Raw genomic sequence first — 19,684 nt, 5'->3', positions numbered from 1 at the left:
GAAGGCTCATTTTTTTTTTTTCTAAGAGTTATTTTTCCAATTAAAACAAGTAGTCTTTTGAGAAAGTGTGTATCCACATGTATCCCTTTTCCGTGCTCAATTTAGGTGTGCATTGGCAGTTAACAAGACTTAGGAGTAGATGTAACCTGCGGGTGTGTGAACAGGTGGCTGGAGGCATTGTACTGCTGGTGTATTAGGGCTTCTGTACCCACTTTTTGCAACTCAAAACTACTTGGAAGTGATCGTAGGTCATGCTAGGGAACATGGACTGCTGTCATCCAGCAGGTCCCTAACATAGCAGTCACTGGCTCCTTGATGCCTGTTAATTGTACTTACTTACTTTGTATGTGTGCATACGTATGTATATGTGTGGCAGTCAGAGGACTGCTTGCAGATCTGGTTCCCTGTTTGCATCACGTGGGTTCTGGGTTAGAACTGAGGTCATGGTCTTAGTGGGAGGCTTCTACCCACTGAGCCATTTGCAGGCCCCTGCCTGTTGTTTGTGTTGAAAAGGGGGTGTTGGAATTTCTCTTTGGTTCTGTCAGTGTTTGCCATGTGTACTTAGGAGCTCTGATATCGATACATACATTTATAATAATTTTATCTTATGATTTATAAAATGTCTGTTTTAATCTTTAATAATGTGTCTTGTTTTATGTATAATCAGTCTAATTTATGATTGTTTTCACACTTTCATTTTCCAATTGTATATTTTTGGGTTTTTTTTTTTTTTTTTTTTGAGACACGTGTGTATTCCTGGCTGTCCTAGAACTTGATCTGTAGACTGGGCTGGCCCTGAACTCACAGAGATCCACCTGCCACTGCCTCCTGAGTGCTGGGATTAAAGGCGTGTGCCACCACTGCCCGGCCAAATTGTTTTTTTCAATCTAGTTACCTTCTATAGGTAGCATATATAGATGCCTTTTGACTCTTAATTAAATCTGACAGTAACTGCCGTTTGATTGGAATAATTGATTTGTTTATACTTAGTGCTATGTTAGTCAAATTAGTTGAATTTTTAGCTGCGTTTTCACTTGTTTTTCTGTCTTGTGTTTTTCATTCCTCCCTTACGGCTTGGTTGCACTAAATGAACGTTTTAGTAAATACTTCATATCCTTTACTTTCTATGTTCTTGACAGTATCATTATGCTGTCAGAGTCAAAAATGGCAATTATTGGATTTCATTCCTCAGCCATCTAAACTTCTTCAGTGTAGAACGTATTAGAAATCTTCATTATATTTTCTATGCATAGTTGATATGTAGGAGGGATCAAATATAGACAGACTCACTAAGTAAACTGAGAGAAGTCCTGCTTCTTTTTGTCTGCTCTATGACATGCATGTTGTTTGCATCAGGGATCCAGAGATAAAGCCTGTTATCAATACTCAGATAACTTAATAATAGTTTTAAAAATACGTACTTTCTTGTGTCTATAGGAAAGTTGCTAAATACTGTGGAGAATGGTAAGGTTTAGAAGAAGCAGTACCTGAATTTACATGTAGTTTACTATTAGTTCTGCTCCATCATAAATTTAAAGAAATTTGGAGGTAGCTGGGTGTAATGGCACATGCCTTTAATCCCAGTACTAGGGAGGTTGAAGCAGGTGAATCTCTGTGAGCTCAAGGTCAGCCTGGTCTACAGTCAGTTCCAGGACAGCTACATTATAAGACCCTGCCATGGAAAAACAGAACAAAATGGGAGGGCGGAGGAGGGGAGGGTTTGGAGGCTGTACTAAAAACAAAACTTCCATATGTACACGTGGTGCTATAAAGTGTCGAGATACAATAAATATTGACTCTCAGGACAGTGATGATGCTTGGATAGGAGAGGTCATTTCCAGCTTTGAAGAAAAGTAGTAATGTCAGATGTTTCCATTTCAGGAAAGAAGGTCACCTAAATGGGACTGTAAACAGCGAGTTCCTAGAAATAATGTTTTCTCAAGGTATAATCCCAACAGAACGCCCTCCCTTCTGGATTGTGCAGAAGGTGTGGCAAAGGCAGACATTGGACTAATGAATGTAGGTCAGCAAGGGACAGTAAAGGTGATCCTTTGCCTTTGCCATCAGGAAACACCCTGAGGGGCCTCTCCCAGTTCCCATGTCAAATTTGGTTCTGTGCTTTCCTGTCACCATGGAAGAAACTTCTTCCCAGAGCAATTAAAGAACCATCTAATGCCTGTTGTAAAAAAAAAAAAAAAAAAAATACTGCTCTGGATGATAGAACAGCTTTAGAAAATAAAACACCCCCCCCCAAAAAAAAAGAAAAGAAAAGAAAAGAAAAAGAAAAGAAAACAAAAATTCAGGAGAAACCATAAATCAAAACTGATAAAGATTAGATTTGGAAACTCCCCAGTGTTAGAGTTGGGGAAGGGTTTTGTTTTTGTCTTTCAGGAAAATGAAGGCTAAGGAATCTGAAGACTACTGGACAAATGAGACATCTGAAGAAAAAGGACAAATTGTCTAGAAAACTTGTCCTAAGAAAAAGATATTCTGCAGTGAACCATGTCCACACCAAACAGCAACTTTGAAGTTTCCAAAAATAAGATGCGATCCTACAACAATGATTCTATCTGGACAATATAACACTATTAAGCTGGCAAACACCACCCAAAGATTGGCTTTAGACTACAAACTGCTCAGGATAATATCAAGATAGCTAGCTGAGATGATCCAGTCTCATAGAGTACTCCAATCCGGATTTGACCATAATCCTAAATTTTCTTTATATCCCCGTAAGATTACCAGTGCCCTGATCATCAGGAAGTAGCCTAGAAAACTATGCCCATATTTCCAAAAAATGTATTATGAATGTTTGTCTTTGTTTAGGGGTTGGTTGAAGATTGTTATTGATCATAGTTGATCTCTTTCTAAAAGAAGAAAGGGGGATATGATATAGAAATGTATTATGTAGAGATATAGGATAAAAAAGATTATTGAATCCACTCCAAAAATATATATAGAAATGATATTATAAAAGGGTAAATTATTGAATTTACTCTGAAAAAAAGAGGATATAGATAAGATAAAAGGTAGATTATTGAATCTACTCTGTAAAGAAAAAATAAGAGTATAGATATAAGATAAAAAGATATATTATGGAATCTACTTTTAAAAGGCAACTACTAGTTTTAAATATTTTACATTGGATTGGATTTTTGTATCTTGTATACAAATTTTGTATATTGATGCAAATTTGAGATTAGTTTTGTTAGAACATACTATACATACATTTCTGCTCTTGTTCAATGTATTATACCTATATAGTTCATTTAACAATGTAATGTAATTTGCTAGTCCTTGAAAGTTATTATTACCAACTAATTAGGATATAAAGTAATGCAAGTTAGTAGTTAGTTATTACAATCAAACTTGTAGTCATATTAGGTATGTTTTTAAGGTCAAACAAAGATATATTTTAGATAGACAGGTCATCTTCAAACACTTCAGAGATCTATAGAATATGACTTTTAAGATGTTTTAATAACAGATTTTTTTTTTTTATGACCATGAGACATGTCTGCTCCTGGCATCACTAATATACTTCAGAGAAGATGATGGGCATTGAAGAAGCTCCTTATGGAGTTTTCTTTCTTTGTGGCAGAAGTTAACCACTGGGCAAGAAAATGCTCTTGCCTCCACTGCTGACAGTATGCTGTCCAAAGGATAAGGGGGCACAAAAGAAAGGACTGTCGATCCTTGCCAAGACAAAGTAGGACAGCCCTTTAGAATATCCTGCTTCACAGATGAGTCTGTGAGATATGCTAAGCCTGTAGGCTGAAGATGGATGCCCCAACATTGCAGAGGAAACTTGGGTGACTGTCCAGGCAGCCAGCTGTTTCTGTCATTTCTCACATTTTTTGGAAGTCGCTTGTTTGCACTTCCTTTTTACTAGGTAATATTATTTCCTTCTCAGGTCTCTGAGGGAGTTGAAGATTAGACAGTTATAGTTTTCCTTGTTAACAGTTTCAGAAAAGAAACTCACTAAAGTGGTGTAAAGTGTATAAGTTTGAAAGACATCAAAAGATAGTTTTTAGTTGGTAATACAAGTTAGGATAGAAAGTGAATTAGGTACAAAACTTTGGATTCACGAAAATAGGATAGATAAAAGAGTATTTTTTTCTGAATTTGTCAAATGTTTATGGACTGGACATTGTTAATGTAATTCTTGACTGTATATACTTATTTTATAGTTTTTCTTATATTAGTTATAACCTTCTTTTATTAGAGAAAAAAGGGGAAATGTGGTGATATATTGTGTACCTTAATAAAATTTGCCTGAAGATCAGAGAACAGAGCAAGCTGCTAGATTAACCATAGAGGTCAGGCAGTGGTGGCACACACCTTTAATCCTAGCACTCGGGAGGCAGAGATCCATCTGGATCTCTGTGATTTCAAAGCCACCCTGCATTACATGAGATTGATTTAGTTTAGGAGAGAAAACAGAGCGAGGCAGTGGTGGCACACACCTTCAATCTCAATACTTGGGAGTCACATGCCATTAATCCTAGCACTAGGAAAGTTGAGACAGGAAATGATATAAGTGGGCGGAGAAAGGCATATAAGGCGTGAGGAGACAGGAACTAAAGCCTTTAGGTTGAGGAAAGCTTTTCAGGCTGAGGAGTCTTAGAGGTAAGAGGTGGCTTGTTCCTTTGTCTCTCTGATCTTTTAGCATTTACCCCATTATCAGGCTTTGGATTTTTTATAAATAGACCATTTAGCAATTCGTGTTACATGTACACGTATCTTTCCAGATAGAGCATCTGTTCTTCCCCTGTGTACACGCATGTTTCCACATAGGGCATCTGTTCCTCCCCTGTGTACATGTATGTTTCCACATAGGACATCTGTTTCTCTCCTATTTACATACATGTTTCCCCATAGAACATCTGTTCCTCCCCTGTGTACACGCATGTTTCCACATAGGACATCTGTTCCTCCCCTGTGTACACACATGTTTCCACATAGGACATCTGTTCCTCCCCTTTGTACACACATGTTTCCACATAGGACATCTGTTCCTCCCCTGTGTACACGCATGTTTCCACATAGGACATCTGTTCCTCCCCTGTGTACACGCATGTTTCCACATAGGACATCTGTTCCTCCCCTTTGTACACACATGTTTCCACATAGGACATCTGTTCCTCCCCTGTGTACACGCATGTTTCCCCTAGGACATCTGTTCCTCCCCTGTGTACACGCATGTTTCCACATAGGACATCTGTTCCTCCCCTGTGTACACACATGTTTCCACATAGGACATCTGTTCCTCCCCTGTGTACACGCATGTTTCCACATAGGACATCTGTTCCTCCCCTGTGTACACGCATGTTTCCACATAGGACATCTGTTCCTCCCCTGTGTACACGCATGTTTCCACATAGGACATCTGTTCCTCCCCTGTGTACACGCATGTTTCCACATAGGACATCTGTTCCTCCCCTGTGTACACGCATGTTTCCACATAGGACATTTGTTCCTCCCCTGTGTACATGCATTTTTCCACATGGGACATCTGTTCCTCCCCTATTTACATACATGTTTCCACATAGAACATCTGTTCCTCCCCTATTTACATACATGTTTCCACATAGAACATCTGTTCCTCCCCTGTTTACATACATGTTTCCACATAGGACATTTGTTCCTCCCCTATTTACATACATGTTTCCACATAGGACATCTGTTCCTCCCCTATGTACACACATGTTTCCACATAGAACATCTGTTCTTCCCCTGTGTACACGCATGTTTCCACATAGGACATCTGTTCCTCCCCTGTGTACACGCATGTTTCCACATAGGACATCTGTTCCTTTCCTGTGTACACGCATGTTTCCACATAGGACATCTGTTCCTCCCCTATTTACATACATGTTTCCACATAGGACATCTGTTCCTCCCCTATGTACACACATGTTTCCACATAGGACATCTGTTCCTCCCCTGTGTACACGCATGTTTCCACATAGGACATCTGTTCCTCCCCTGTGTACACGCATGTTTCCACATAGGACATCTGTTCCTCCCCTGTTTACATACATGTTTCCACATAGAACATCTGTTCCTCGCCTATTTACATACATGTTTCCACATAGGACATCTGTTCCTCCCCTATTTACATACATGTTTCCACATAGGACATCTGTTCCTCCCCTGTGTACACGCATGTTTCCACATAGGACATTTGTTCCTTTTCTGTGTACACGCATGTTTCCACATAGGACATCTGTTCCTTTCCTGTGTACACGCATGTTTCCACATAGGACATCTGTTACTCCCCTATGTACACGCATGTTTCCACATAGGACATCTGTTCCTCCCCTATTTACATACATGTTTCCACATAGGACATCTGTTCCTCCCCTATGTACACGCATGTTTCCACATAGGACATCTGTTTCTCCCCTGTGTACACACATGTTTCCACATAGGACATCTGTTCCTCCCCTGTTTACATACATGTTTCCACATAGGACATCTGTTCCTCCCCTGTGTACACGCATGTTTCCACATAGGACATCTGTTCCTCCCCTATTTACATACATGTTTCCACATAGAACATCTGTACCTCCCCTATTTACATACATGTTTCCACATAGGACATCTGTTCCTCCCCTGTGTACACACATGTTTCCACATAGGACATCTGTTCCTCCCCTGTGTACACACATGTTTCCACATAAGGACATCTGTTCCTCCCCTGTGTACACGCATGTTTCCACATAGGACATCTGTTCCTCCCCTGTGTACACGCATGTTTCCACATAGGACATCTGTTCCTCCCCTGTGTACACACATGTTTCCACATAGGACATCTGTTCCTCCCCTGTGTACACGCATGTTTCCACATAGGACATCTGTTCCTCCCCTGTGTACACACATGTTTCCACATAGGATATCTGTTCCTCCCCTGTGTACATGCATGTTTCCACATAGGACATCTGTTTCTCCCCTGTGTACACGCATGTTTCCACATAGGACATCTGTTCCTCCCCTGTGTACACGCATGTTTCCACATAGGACATCTGTTCCTCCCCTGTGTACACGCATTTTTCCACATAGAACATCTGTTCCTCCCCTATTTACATACATGTTTCCACATAGGACATCTGTTCCTCCCCTATGTACACACATGTTTCCACATATGACATCTGTTCCTCCCCTGTTTACATTCATGTTTCCACATAGGACATTTGTTCCTCCCCTATTTACATACATGTTTGCACTTAGGACATCTGTTCCTCCCCTAAGTACACACATGTTTCCACATAGGACATCTGTTCCTCCCCTATTTACATATATGTTTCCACATAGAACATCTGTTCCTCCCCTGTGTACATGCATGTTTCCACATAGGACATCTGTTCCTCCCCTATTTACATACATGTTTCCACATAGAACATCTGTTCCTCCCCTAAGTACACACATGTTTCCACATAGGACATCTGTTCCTCCCCTGTGTACACACATGTTTCCACATAGGACATCTGTTCCTCCCCTATGTACACACATGTTTCCACATAGGACATCTGTTCCTCCCCTGTGTACACGCATGTTTCCACATAGGACATCTGTTCCTCCCCTGTGTACACGCATGTTTCCACATAGGACATCTGTTCCTCGCCTATTTACATACATGTTTCCACATATGACATCTGTTCCTCCCCTGTTTACATACATGTTTCCACATAGGACATCTGTTCCTCCCCTGTGTACACGCATGTTTCCACATAGGACATCTGTTCCTCCCCTATGTACACAATGTTTCCACATAGGACATCTGTTCCTCCCCTGTGTACACGCATGTTTCCACATAGGACATCTGTTCCTCCCCTGTGTACACGCATGTTTCCACTTAGGACATCTGTTCCTCCCCTGTGTACACGCATGTTTCCACATAGGACATCTGTTCCTCCCCTGTGTACACGCATGTTTCCACATAGGACATTTGTTCCTCCCCTGTGTACACGCATGTTTCCACATAGGACATCTGTTCCTCCCCTATTTACATACATGTTTCCACATAGGACATCTGTTCCTCCCCTTGTACACCTGTTTCCACAACCCCCCCACACATGTTTCCACATAGGACATCTGTTCCTCCCCTGTGTACACGCATGTTTCCACATAGGACATCTGTTCCTCCCCTGTGTACATGCATGTTTCCACATAGGACATCTGTTCCTCCCTATTTACATACATGTTTCCAACATTCTGTTCCTCCCGTGGACACCTGTTTCCACATAGGACATATGTACACCATGTTTCCACATAGGACATCTGTTCCTCCCGGTATGTTTCCACATAGGACATCTGTTCCTCCCCTGTGTACACGCATGTTTCCACATAGGACATCTGTTCCTCCCTATTTACATATGTTTCCACATAGAACATCTGTTCCTCCCCTGTTTACACCATGTTCCACATAGGACATCTGTTCCTCCCCTCTTTACATACATGTTTCCACATAGACATCTGTTCCTCCTGTGTACACACATGTTCCACATCAGGACATCTGTTCCTCCCTGTGTACACACATGTTTCACAAGGACATCTGTTCCTCCCCTGTGTACACACCGTTTCCACATAGGACATCTGTTCTCCTTTTACATCTTTTTTCCCTATTGTTTGTTACACGCATGTTTCCACATAGACATCTGTCCTCCCTCTATTTACATACATGTTTCCACATAGGACATCTGTTCCTCCCCTATTTACATACATTTTTTTTTTTTTTTTTTTTTTTTTTTTTTTTTTTTACATGACATCTGTTTCTTTTTTTTTTTTTTTTTTACATACTTTTTTTTTTTTTTTTTTTTTTTTTTTTTTCCACATAGGACATCTGTTCCTCCCCTATTTACATACATGTTTTTTTTTTTTTTTTTTTTTTTTTTTTTTTTTTTTTTTTTTTTTTTTTTTTTTTTTTTTTTTTTTTTCCACATAGGACATCTGTTCCTCCCCTATGTACACACATGTTTCCACATAGGACATCTGTTCCTCCCCTGTGTACACACATGTTTCCACATAGGACATCTGTTCCTCCCTGTGTACATACATGTTTCCACATAGGACATCTGTTCCTCCCCTGTGTACATACATGTTTCCACATAGGACATCTGTTCCTCCCCTGTGTACACACATGTTTCCACATAGGACATCTGTTCCTCCCCTGGCCTTTTGTTGTTGTGCTGTGTTGTTTCTTTGGAACATTCCCTTGGCTCCTTGGCTGGCCACAGACTTACTCTGTAGACCAGCTGGCCTTGAACTTGCTGTAACCCCCTTGTCTTTACCTGCTGACCTCCTCCTCCATCTCCCATGTGCTAGGGTCACACCATGCTGCCTGGCTGCATCTTGTATCCTGGGTCTGAACTATAGTCTCAGGTATGAGAATCAAATGTTTTATGTTCCCTATGTCTTTGTATGGTTTATAGCCTCTAATCCATGAAGTTGTTTTGAGTTTAAATCACTATACATGCAGACTCTTCACCTGTCTTCACAGCACAAAGTGTTAGCAATATTCTAACTAAAAAGAAGATGGCTCACAGGAGTGTAATGGACATAATTTCTTGTAAATTTGATTGCCAGCTTTTGGTTCCTAACTGTTTATTTCCAAAATAAGGAAAAAACATTGAATAGATATCTTTAGTAGGTATTTGATATTTAATGGTTAATTCTTACATTATTTATTGTATTATTAGTGATAGTAGTTTGATATCTGATACTATTTGGGTTTTTTTTCTCTTCATAGTCACTGCTTTTAGGAAGAACTTTCTGGGATTTGGGACATTCATTTTAACAAGCAGGTTTTCCTTCTCACTTTGTTTTTGAGACAAGATTTCTTGCTGTCCTGAGCCCACCAAGCACCTAGATTGACTGGCTAGGGGCCCTAGGGATCCTCCTGTCTCTACCTTCCCACCCTGGGGTTACAGTCATGTGCCACCACGCATGGGTTTTCTTATGAGAGTTTGGGGACTGAACCCAAACCCTTATGCTCAAAGGCAAGCCTCTTACAGTGGCTAAATCTTCACACAGCCCGATTCCTTTTTTCTTTTTCTTTTTCTTTTTTTTTTTGAGGATTTAGATTAAGAGATTTGAATTCAACTTTGTCTAGGTACCATTAACTTGGCTAACCAGTATTTAAGTATTAAGTAGTCTTTTAAGAATATTCATTGATTATTCCTCCTTTGTGTAATTATATTCTACTGTGGAAAGATTAAAAAGATATTTTTATATCCATACATTATATCTATCTGTCTCTATGTATATATCTCTATTATATCTTATATACATGTTTTATATATATTCATATATCTATATTTACTAATTTGTTTCATTGGTTATGTGTAATACTCATTGAGAGAAGACAGGCACATTTTCCCAATACTGATAATGTTAACATTGATACTAAAATTAATTAAAAAAAAATCACAAAAACTCCCCCAGAAAATCTCATGAAAATCTGGGTGGGACTTGTTGGGGAGAAGGGGTTTGGAAGGTGAGAGAGGACGATGGGGAGTATATTATCAGACTACAGTGTATATGTGTGCAGTTGTGAAAGAATACATTTTTTAAAAATTACAGAATCACAAATTACATAAATTTAAAAATTTTTCCAATCAAATGATCCAATGTAATTATTTTCTCATTTTGAGGAGTTTATTCACTGGCACGATGTGGGGGACCGTTGTATTGATGGTTTTATGTTACTGAAAGTATGGGATGTGAAAGATGTCAGTGTTTTTAAGACTTGTGTGTTCTTTGAGCTCTGTTGATTAGGGGAGGTGCCTTCTGTTGCTTTTCTTAGCCCAGGGAGGGTTTTCATATTTCGATCTCCAAGGTCTTTTAGTGTGTGAGAAGCACATGGCTCAAAAAGACAAGGAGGTAGTTGTTCCCTAAAAAGAAATCTCTTTGGATACAGGCACACAGTTCTGGTAGCAGCCGGACAAGCATGGCAGTGCCTTTTAGGTCACTGTTGTTTGAAGGTGTCTTTGTGTTTATAGAGACATTTGGAAAGCTCTCACGTGCAAAAGTTGGAATTAGAAGGGAACATTTTGCCTATATATTTGTCATCTCCAGTCAGTGGAAACAGTATTTTTTATTGTAATTTTGGTTATATCTTCCTGGATTCACAACACTTTCATCTGCGTTGTGTGCTTAGCACAATACACTTTACTATAAACCTTTCCAAAGGTTCTATTATAAATGCTTCCTTAAATCTATAACACTTTTTATTTTTCTTTGGAATGTAGAAATTCATATTTGTTGAGCATTGAAAACATGGAACCAGATAGTTAGAATGCCTCAAAGGCATGGTGGTCCTTATTTTTTGTGCTTTTGTTTTTGTTTGTTTGTTTCAAGTCAATTTCAAAGAAATCCTGTCAATAGCGTTTAAATTTCTGAGGAAGATAAATTGCATTAATGCTTCCTGAAAAGCTGAGTTGTTGATGTATTTTTGATGACTCAAAATTTCCTTAATTTTAACTATAGACCGCTTAATGAATAGGTGGATGGCTTCTGGCTAAATCGTAGGGGGAAGATACCGTTTTCTAAGTTATTGATTTAATGCTGGCCAAAGCCTCGCTGTTCTGGGGAAAGAAGAAAGCCCACCCCCGAGTTTGTGCAGATGTTTTATTGTGATAGATCTATTATCCAGCTATTAGAAGATAAATGACTGATCTTTCTTATTTTCCATGCCTCAAGAAAATTGAAATAAGAAGGGGAATATCATTTGGGCTGTATGATTAGAGCAGGTTGGATGGCCATTAATTTAAGGGAGGAAATCTTGGCAGCATTGGCTAACTTATACCATCTTATCAATCACACTGTGATGCACTTCTTGTGATGACCCAGCACTCAGATTTTTGTAACGTTAATTAGAATTCATGACAAAATAGATGCAAGGAAACGTTTTGTACCCTTCATAATTTTATAGAAAATTTATTGTTATTAGAGGAACCATTTGCTTAGTGTGATTTTTTTCATTACCAGCTTGTCAACTAGCATAGATAATCTAGAGAAAATATGAACTCCATAGATGGGATGTCACTTTTGTTGATGGTTCATGTAGTTTACCTTGGAGCACAGCTAATGGCTGAAGTTCATAGCAACAGCACAGAAAGACGTGGCAACCAAGGGGAGATAAATGAACCACGTTTATTGCTTTAATATAAAAAATACATAAATGGAAAGCTGCGTCTAGATCTGATGAGCTCAGTGCGGTTCGTCGGAGTGATTTATTCCCACTGTGTGAAGAGCTGCTGTTGACACAGGGGGATGGAGAGTAACTGTTTGTTTTTTGGAAACCAATATTTTTGGTTTCAAAATTTGATTAGATCATTCTATTTTAATTCTGAATGTTTTATGGATAGTGAACATTTAATAGACCCAACTGATCAATTCTTCTACTAGTGTTTATCAAAAGCTGAGACTGTTTAAAACAAACAAACAAACAAACAAACAAACTATACATTGAAGTGAGCATCTAAAATGGCCAATGTTATTTTATGATGCTGCTCTTTTCACATCCTTCCTATTTTTAGTGTTTCCTTAAGCCTTATTTGTGCTTAAATGATTATTTTCTCTCCTTCCTGGAATGTCTTGGGTATTTTAGTGCCCTACAGTTGCATACATGTTGTTGCGGCTTGATAAATTTAACATCCTGCAGGAGCTGATTTTCCATTTCATTGTTTGGTATCTAATCATTTGGAATAAAATACTTTCTGGGTTTAAAAATATCCTTGATTTTATATAGCATTTAAAAATGAAAATTATTTAAAAATTTAAAATGAGTTTAGTCTCATAGATTAGTCTAAGAAATACCTCATTTTTGTAGTTTTTCTTAACAATTATTATTTATAATAATGATAGTAATTGCTGATTTGTAAATACAGTATATATAGATGTTTACAACTCATAAATAGTAATTTATTCTATAGTTTGATGTTTTAAACTTGGTTATTTTAAGAGATTTTTAAATTGTTAATTTTAATCTCATAATCACAGGTTGTAAGTTGCTTTGAATATATTTGAAGACTAATTGATGTAGAAGATATGAAAATGAGGATTTGAAAACATGCATTTAACTTGCTTTCCATATCAACAGCAAATAGGAAATTAGATGTATAATACATTTTTATTTAGCTCACACAAATAATCAATTCTTTGCTTTTCGATTGAGGTGAATACATGCTGGGACCAGCAGGCACCAGTACATGGGTAGGGCTGGAGTCAATAAATGCAGCTTCACGTTTATACTGATTGGTAATTCATAAAATCCCCACAGGACTTGAAACTTGTTTAGCATAATAGCAAGTCTATATTCTGAGCTGTTTTCTTTCAATTGTGTTGTTGGTTGCATATTAATAAACTAAATGGTAACCAAGTAGAGGGACAAACACTCAAAATATGAATATCGTTATAGCTAATATTTTTCCAAAAGTACCATTTCAATAAGTGATATTTCTGTTTAATTGTTTATTTTTAGTCATGTGGGAAATTTTAGATACTAAAAGGAAAATCCCTAGTGTTTAGAAAGAATATGATATTAATTTGTCTTTTCAAAACAGTATTACACTGTTGGCTAACTGCATGTATATATGGTACACATGTAGAAGAATTTGTATATTAAATATTCTGCTTGCCTTATACCTTTATGTTGAAAGAATCTTAGTTTCACCCAAGATTTGTAAGAGCATGACAATTCAGAAGTCCACATTTATGATATCATCAATTAGTCTCGGGGAAAGCTGTCCCCTTTTGGCAATACATTATTCCAATTTTTATTCATGATATACTAACATTTCAGTCACTGTATTTTCTTTGAAAATAAATTATATTGGTAAAAACAAATGGACTAAAATGTGTGAGATTTGGAGGTGTTTTTGCATTAAACACACAGTTCTTTGTGTACTTTCTAATGGAAACGCATTGTTGGGTCCCTGCTGTTTTCACTTGAAACTGGCCCTGCCATCTTTGTTATTGTCGCGAGTCTCTCTCTGAATGTTGTTACAAGCTAAGAAAGCATCTTTATAGTTTAAGTTGGGTGATGGTTGTACACGCCTTTAATCTCAGGAGGCAGAGGCAGGCGGATCTCTGTGAGTTTGAGGCCAGCCTGGTCTACAAAGCGGGTTCCAGGACAGCCAGAGCTGTTACACAGAGAAACCTTGTCTCCAAAAACCAAACAACAACAACAACAACAACAACAACAACAGCAACAAAAAAACCCACAAAAGACAAAAAAACTGAAACTGAGTTATTAATATTTAACACATGTACAAACAATTATTAGAATTTAACTTGATAAACTAAAATAAACTGGATTTATCTCTGTTCAGAAGAAGATTTGTTTTCCATACTAATTATAGGTTTTAAAGGTATTCTTCAAGAAAAGGGTACTTTTTTTAGTACTCATTGTAACTGAATGACTAAACCTTTTGATCTTATGGTCATAACATGACTATGCTGCTGGAATACCCGATCCGATCTTGGATGGTGAGAGTGTATTTAATGAGTTACTATTTCTCTCTTCTCAGCTGGTGGCTGGCAGTGTGGTGATGGCTTTTGAAGAGGTGTGCCCGGATAGAATCGATCTGATCCACAGGAATTACCGCAAGCTTTGTAACCTCCTGGTCGATGTCGAGGAGTGGGGGCAGGTTGTCATAATCCACATGCTAACTCGATATGCTCGGACACAGTTTGTCAGCCCTTGGAGAGAGGTGAGTGCTGATTGGCCTCCTGCTTATGAAGCGTACTAAGGGGGTAGATGAACTTTTACAGACTGTGCAACCAGTGAAGAGTAGGGAAGTAATAGAAATCTGCCTTCTAGAGGGGACTCATTTTGCTGATTGTCAATTGTTTTGACACCAACCGATTCCCATTTAAAGACACACTGTGTGATCTTTGGTGTGATATCTGGTCAGAGGTCCCCGTTAGGACACAGGCTCATGGGGCCTTATCAAGCCCTGTTTTTTTTTTTTTTTTTTTTAATTATTTGTAGTTGATTTTACATTTTTGAGCCCCATTCATTTATGTAGCAGTTTTACTAAAGTGGGTAATGTGCCCCTGCACCATGAATTTACACTTGGGGTGACTGATTCCTAGACTTTATACACAAAATACTGCCGGGCTTTTAAACTTCTTTCCTACAGCTTTGTACTTCCAAAATACGCTTATTTTCGTTTGTACTCACCCAAAGTGTGTGAAGTCAGTAAGAAAAGAGCCTATGAAATGAGTTCAGTTTCTTTGGCAGGTTAATATTAGAAATTTATCATGTTCTTTAAACAGAAAATTAGAAATTTTAATTGTTTTGCTAGTTGGTAATAGAGCTCATTCACTCTTCTATGCAGGCTCACATGTAAATTTCAAACTTGTTAAGGGAAATCCTAAGCTGTACTGTAACAGCACATTCACCTTTTGACATCTTATTTTTAATGCAGTATTTTTTATATTTCTGTGTATGTGTGCGTGTGTGTGTATACTTACGTGTGCACGTGTATGCACGTGTATATGTGTGCATGTATGTGCATGCATGTTCATGAATGTATGCTCGAGTGTTTGTGCACATGTACATGTGTGCATATGTGTGTGCATGCAAGGGGGGTTTACAATGTGCTTGCATGTTTGCATATGTATGTGCACAAATGTGTGTGTGTGTGCATGCATGTGTTTTCACAATGTGCGGATGTGCACGTGTGTGTGGTCATTGAGTGGTCAGGAGAGGGCATGGATCCCCTAGAGCTGAAGGTTCAGGCGAGTCACCCTGTGTAGGTGCTGGGAGCCAGGCTCAGGAGCCCTGGAGCAGCAGCAGGCACACTCTTAGCTGAGGAGCCATTCCCCCAACCCCAATATTAGAAACTTGAGAAGTCAGTTGTGAGCTTGTCCCGACTAACCGTATAGTGTTTAGAACATCTTGCTTTTTCAAATTAAAAACAATATTAATATGAGAGGAATATGTTAATGAAATTCCACAAAGTGGGAATATTCTCATAAGAGATTTTGTTTTGTTTTATTTATTTATTTTTTTAGACAGGGTTTCTCTGTGTAGCTTTGGTGCCTGTCCTGGATCTTGCTCTATGAGTCCAGGCTGGCCTCGAATTCACAGAGATCCGCTTGGCTCTGTCTACCAAGTGCTGGGGATTAAAGGCGTGCGCCACCACTGCCTGGCCTCATGATAGATTTTAAGTGACATATCAAGCTTACAAATAAGTATAAAACATTTCATAAATTTTTCTGCATTGACTTGTTTTTTTAGTATTAAAAAGATTTAAAACATTTCTCTATGTCTTTATCTCCTTGAATGCTACATCTCAGTTTGGTTTTTTCTTTCTTTCTGATTGCTTTGGGGAGTACTGTGTATTGAACCTAGGGCTTGCACATGCCGAAAGTATTGTGTATTGAACCCCGGGCTTGCACATAAGGAAGATGAACCGTGTCCTCTCAGCCCCTTCCGTGATTGAAGTTTGACATGTTTTTGAGACGAGGTCTCCTTGTGGAGCCCCTTAGCTTCATTGTAAGTAAAGTGGTTGCATTTTTTACAATATGTTAAAAAATAACTTATGCTACATATGACTCAGATGGAAGAACTTTTGCTATTAGTATACACTTGTACCTTACAAAATTAGATTTATTATTGACCAGAGTTGAGTTTGCAAGGCTGTTTTACTAAATGAAGCTGCGTGTGCATGATGACAATCCCACAGCCATTGGATGCCGGCCTCAGTGATCGTGTTTGCTGTTTGTTCAGGCAGCCCCTGCTGGGGAGCTGATTGGACATTTTCTCCCCGTGTGGAAGCACAGAGTTCATGTTGGGTTTTTTAACCAGTGTTGTATCACTTGACATTTTTATTATGTTTGCACGTTATTCATTCCAGCACTTGTCTAGAAGTGAGCTTTTGTCTTGTTTGTGGATAGAAACTGGAGCTGAGTATACGTGAGTCTTCTAAAGATATGTACTAGAGTTTTGTAGCTCATCTTTCACTCTGAGTTTTATTTCATCTTATTTTAGATGAAGTTAGTAAAACCATATACAAAAGCAAAGACAGGTTAAATTCTACATTTACATGTGTGTTTCTGCTTTTGTTATGTAATTGGAGAGGAAGGGGCTGCATTTTGTCTTGTGTTTTTTCATGTTAGTTCCATGCATGTAAGTTCCTGTCAGAAGGAGGTCTGGCCACTGTCCCAGCATACTGGAATTGGACCATATCACTTCTTCGTCACTCATCCGTCTGATCGTGATGTGAACACAGGGCCTGTGGCTCCATACTGTGTAGTGATTGTCAGACACAGGGCCTGTGGTTCCAGACTGTGCAGTGATTGTCAGACACAGGGCCTGTGGTTCCAGACTGTGCAGTGATTGTCAGACACAGGGCCTGTGGTTCCAGACTGTGCAGTGATTGTCAGACACAGGGCCTGTGGTTCCAGACTGCAGTGATTGTCAGACACAGGGCCACTGGTTCCAGACTGCAGTGATTGTCAGACACAGGGCCTGTGGTTCCAGACTGCAGTGATTGTCAGACACAGGGCCACTGGTTCCAGACTGCAGTGATTGTCAGGCACAGGGCCTGTGGTTCCAGACTGCAGTGATTGTCAGACACAGGGCCTGTGGTTCCAGACCGTGCAGTGATTGTTAGACACAGGGCCTGTGGTTCCAGACTGTGCAGTGATTGTTAGACACAGGGCCTGTGGTTCCAGACTGCAGTGATTGTCAGACACAGGGCCTGTGGTTCCAGACTGTGCAGTGATTGTCAGACACAGGGCCTGTGGTTCCAGACTGCAGTGATTGTCAGACACAGGGCCTGTGGTTCCAGACTGTGCAGTGATTGTCAGACACAGGGCCTGTGGTTCCAGACTGCAGTGATTGTCAGACACAGGGCCTGTGGCTCCAGACTGCAGTGATTGTCAGACACAGGGCCTGTGGTTCCAGACTGTGCAGTGATTGTCAGACACAGGGCCACTGGTTCCAGACTGCAGTGATTGTCAGACACAGGGCCTGTGGTTCCAGACTGTGCAGTGATTGTCAGACACAGGGCCTGTGGTTCCAGACTGTGCAGTGATTGTCAGACACAGGGCCTGTGGTTCCAGACTGCAGTGATTGTCAGACACAGGGCCTGTGGCTCCAGACTGCAGTGATTGTCAGACACAGGGCCTGTGGTTCCAGACTGTGCAGTGATTGTCAGACACAGGGCCACTGGTTCCAGACTGCAGTGATTGTCAGACACAGGGCCTGTGGTTCCAGACTGCAGTGATTGTCAGACACAGGGCCTGTGGTTCCAGACTGCAGTGATTGTCAGGCACAGGGCCTGTGGTTCCAGACTGCAGTGATTGTCAGACACAGGGCCTGTGGTTCCAGACCTGTGCAGTGATTGTTAGACACAGGGCCTGTGGTTCCAGACTGTGCAGTGATTGTTAGACACAGGGCCTGTGGTTCCAGACTGCAGTGATTGTCAGACACAGGGCCTGTGGTTCCAGACTGTGCAGTTGATTGTCAGACACAGGGCCTGTGGTTCCAGACTGCAGTGATTGTCAGACACAGGCCTGTGGTTCCAGACTGTGCAGTGATTGTCAGACACAGGGCTGTGGTTCCAGACTGCAGTGATTGTCAGACACAGGGCCTGTGGCTTCCAGACTGCCAGTGATTGTCAGACACAGGGCCTGTGGTTCCAGACTGCAGTGATTGTCAGACACAGGGCCTGTGGTTCCAGACTGTGCAGTGATTGTCAGACACAGGGCCTGTGGTTCCAGACTGCAGTGATTGTCAGACACAGGGCCTGTGGTTCCAGACTGCAGTGATTGTCAGACACAGGGCCTGTGGTTCCAGACTGCAGTGATGTCGAGGGGTGCAGTGATTGTCAGACACAGGGCCTGTGGTTCCAGACTGCAGTGATTGTCAGACACAGGGTCTGTGGTTCCAGACCGTGCAGTGATTGTCAGACACAGGGCCTGTGGTTCCAGACTGCAGTGATTGTCAGACACAGGGCCTGTGGCTCCTGACTGTGCAGTGATTGTCAGACACAGGGCCTGTGGTTCCAGACTGTGCGGTGATTGTCAGACACAGGGCCTGTGGTTCCAGACTGCAGTGATTGTCAGACACAGGGCCTGTGGTTCTAGACTGTGCAGTGATTGTCAGACAGAGGGCCTGTGGTTCCAGACTGTGCAGTGATTGTCAGACACAGGGCCTGTGGCTCCAGACCATGCAGTGATTTCCAGATGTGCAGCTCTGCCTTGCGCTGCTGCAGCACAGCCAGGAGACCAGCTGTGGGCATGGGGGGTGTGGGTGGACAACTTGTGTGTCGTACACATGGGCAAATGTGCTGGATGGGCGCTTTGCGTGTGCGCAGGTGGGGATCAGGGTGTTGAAGCTGAGGGTTTGACTTCTCGGGGCAGCTCGCTTATGGTTTCCTTTGAGACAGAGGAAAGGAAATGGAAAGGAAGAAATGAAATCATTTAGATAGATTTGTAATTTTCACGAGTTTAAATAATATTCTTTTTTTTAAGTTACAGAAGTACTTATAACGTAGTGTAAAATAAAAAATAATGTTTTTGTTTTTCCACATTAACCTCTTGGTTGACCCTGGAGAGGCAATTGTTGGTAACTATTTAATTTCAGTTATGCTAGGAGTTACAGTTTTACTATGGATAAACATTTAACTTTACTTATTAATGTAAGATGCTGTCAGTTTACCTC

At 40.3% G+C, this 19,684-nt stretch overlaps 1 protein-coding gene across 2 annotated transcripts in view; it reads left to right on the top strand.

Moving 5' to 3' along the window:
- Ap3b1 (adaptor related protein complex 3 subunit beta 1) overlaps positions 1–19,684 on the top strand; it is a 221,708-nt gene that overhangs the window by 55,353 nt on the left and 146,671 nt on the right. For both annotated transcript variants that reach the window (XM_028871654.2, XM_028871655.1), the window contains exon 7: positions 14,535–14,717. In XM_028871654.2, the coding sequence (XP_028727487.1) occupies positions 14,535–14,717 (183 nt within the window). The remainder of the gene's footprint in view (positions 1–14,534; positions 14,718–19,684) is intronic.

The sequence above is a fragment of the Peromyscus leucopus genome, chromosome 11 (assembly GCF_004664715.2).
Source record: "Peromyscus leucopus breed LL Stock chromosome 11, UCI_PerLeu_2.1, whole genome shotgun sequence".
In the NCBI taxonomy this organism is placed as follows: Eukaryota; Metazoa; Chordata; class Mammalia; order Rodentia; family Cricetidae; genus Peromyscus; species Peromyscus leucopus.
Note: the sequence above shows the minus strand (reverse complement) of the source record. Positions and strands in the feature narration are given on the sequence as shown.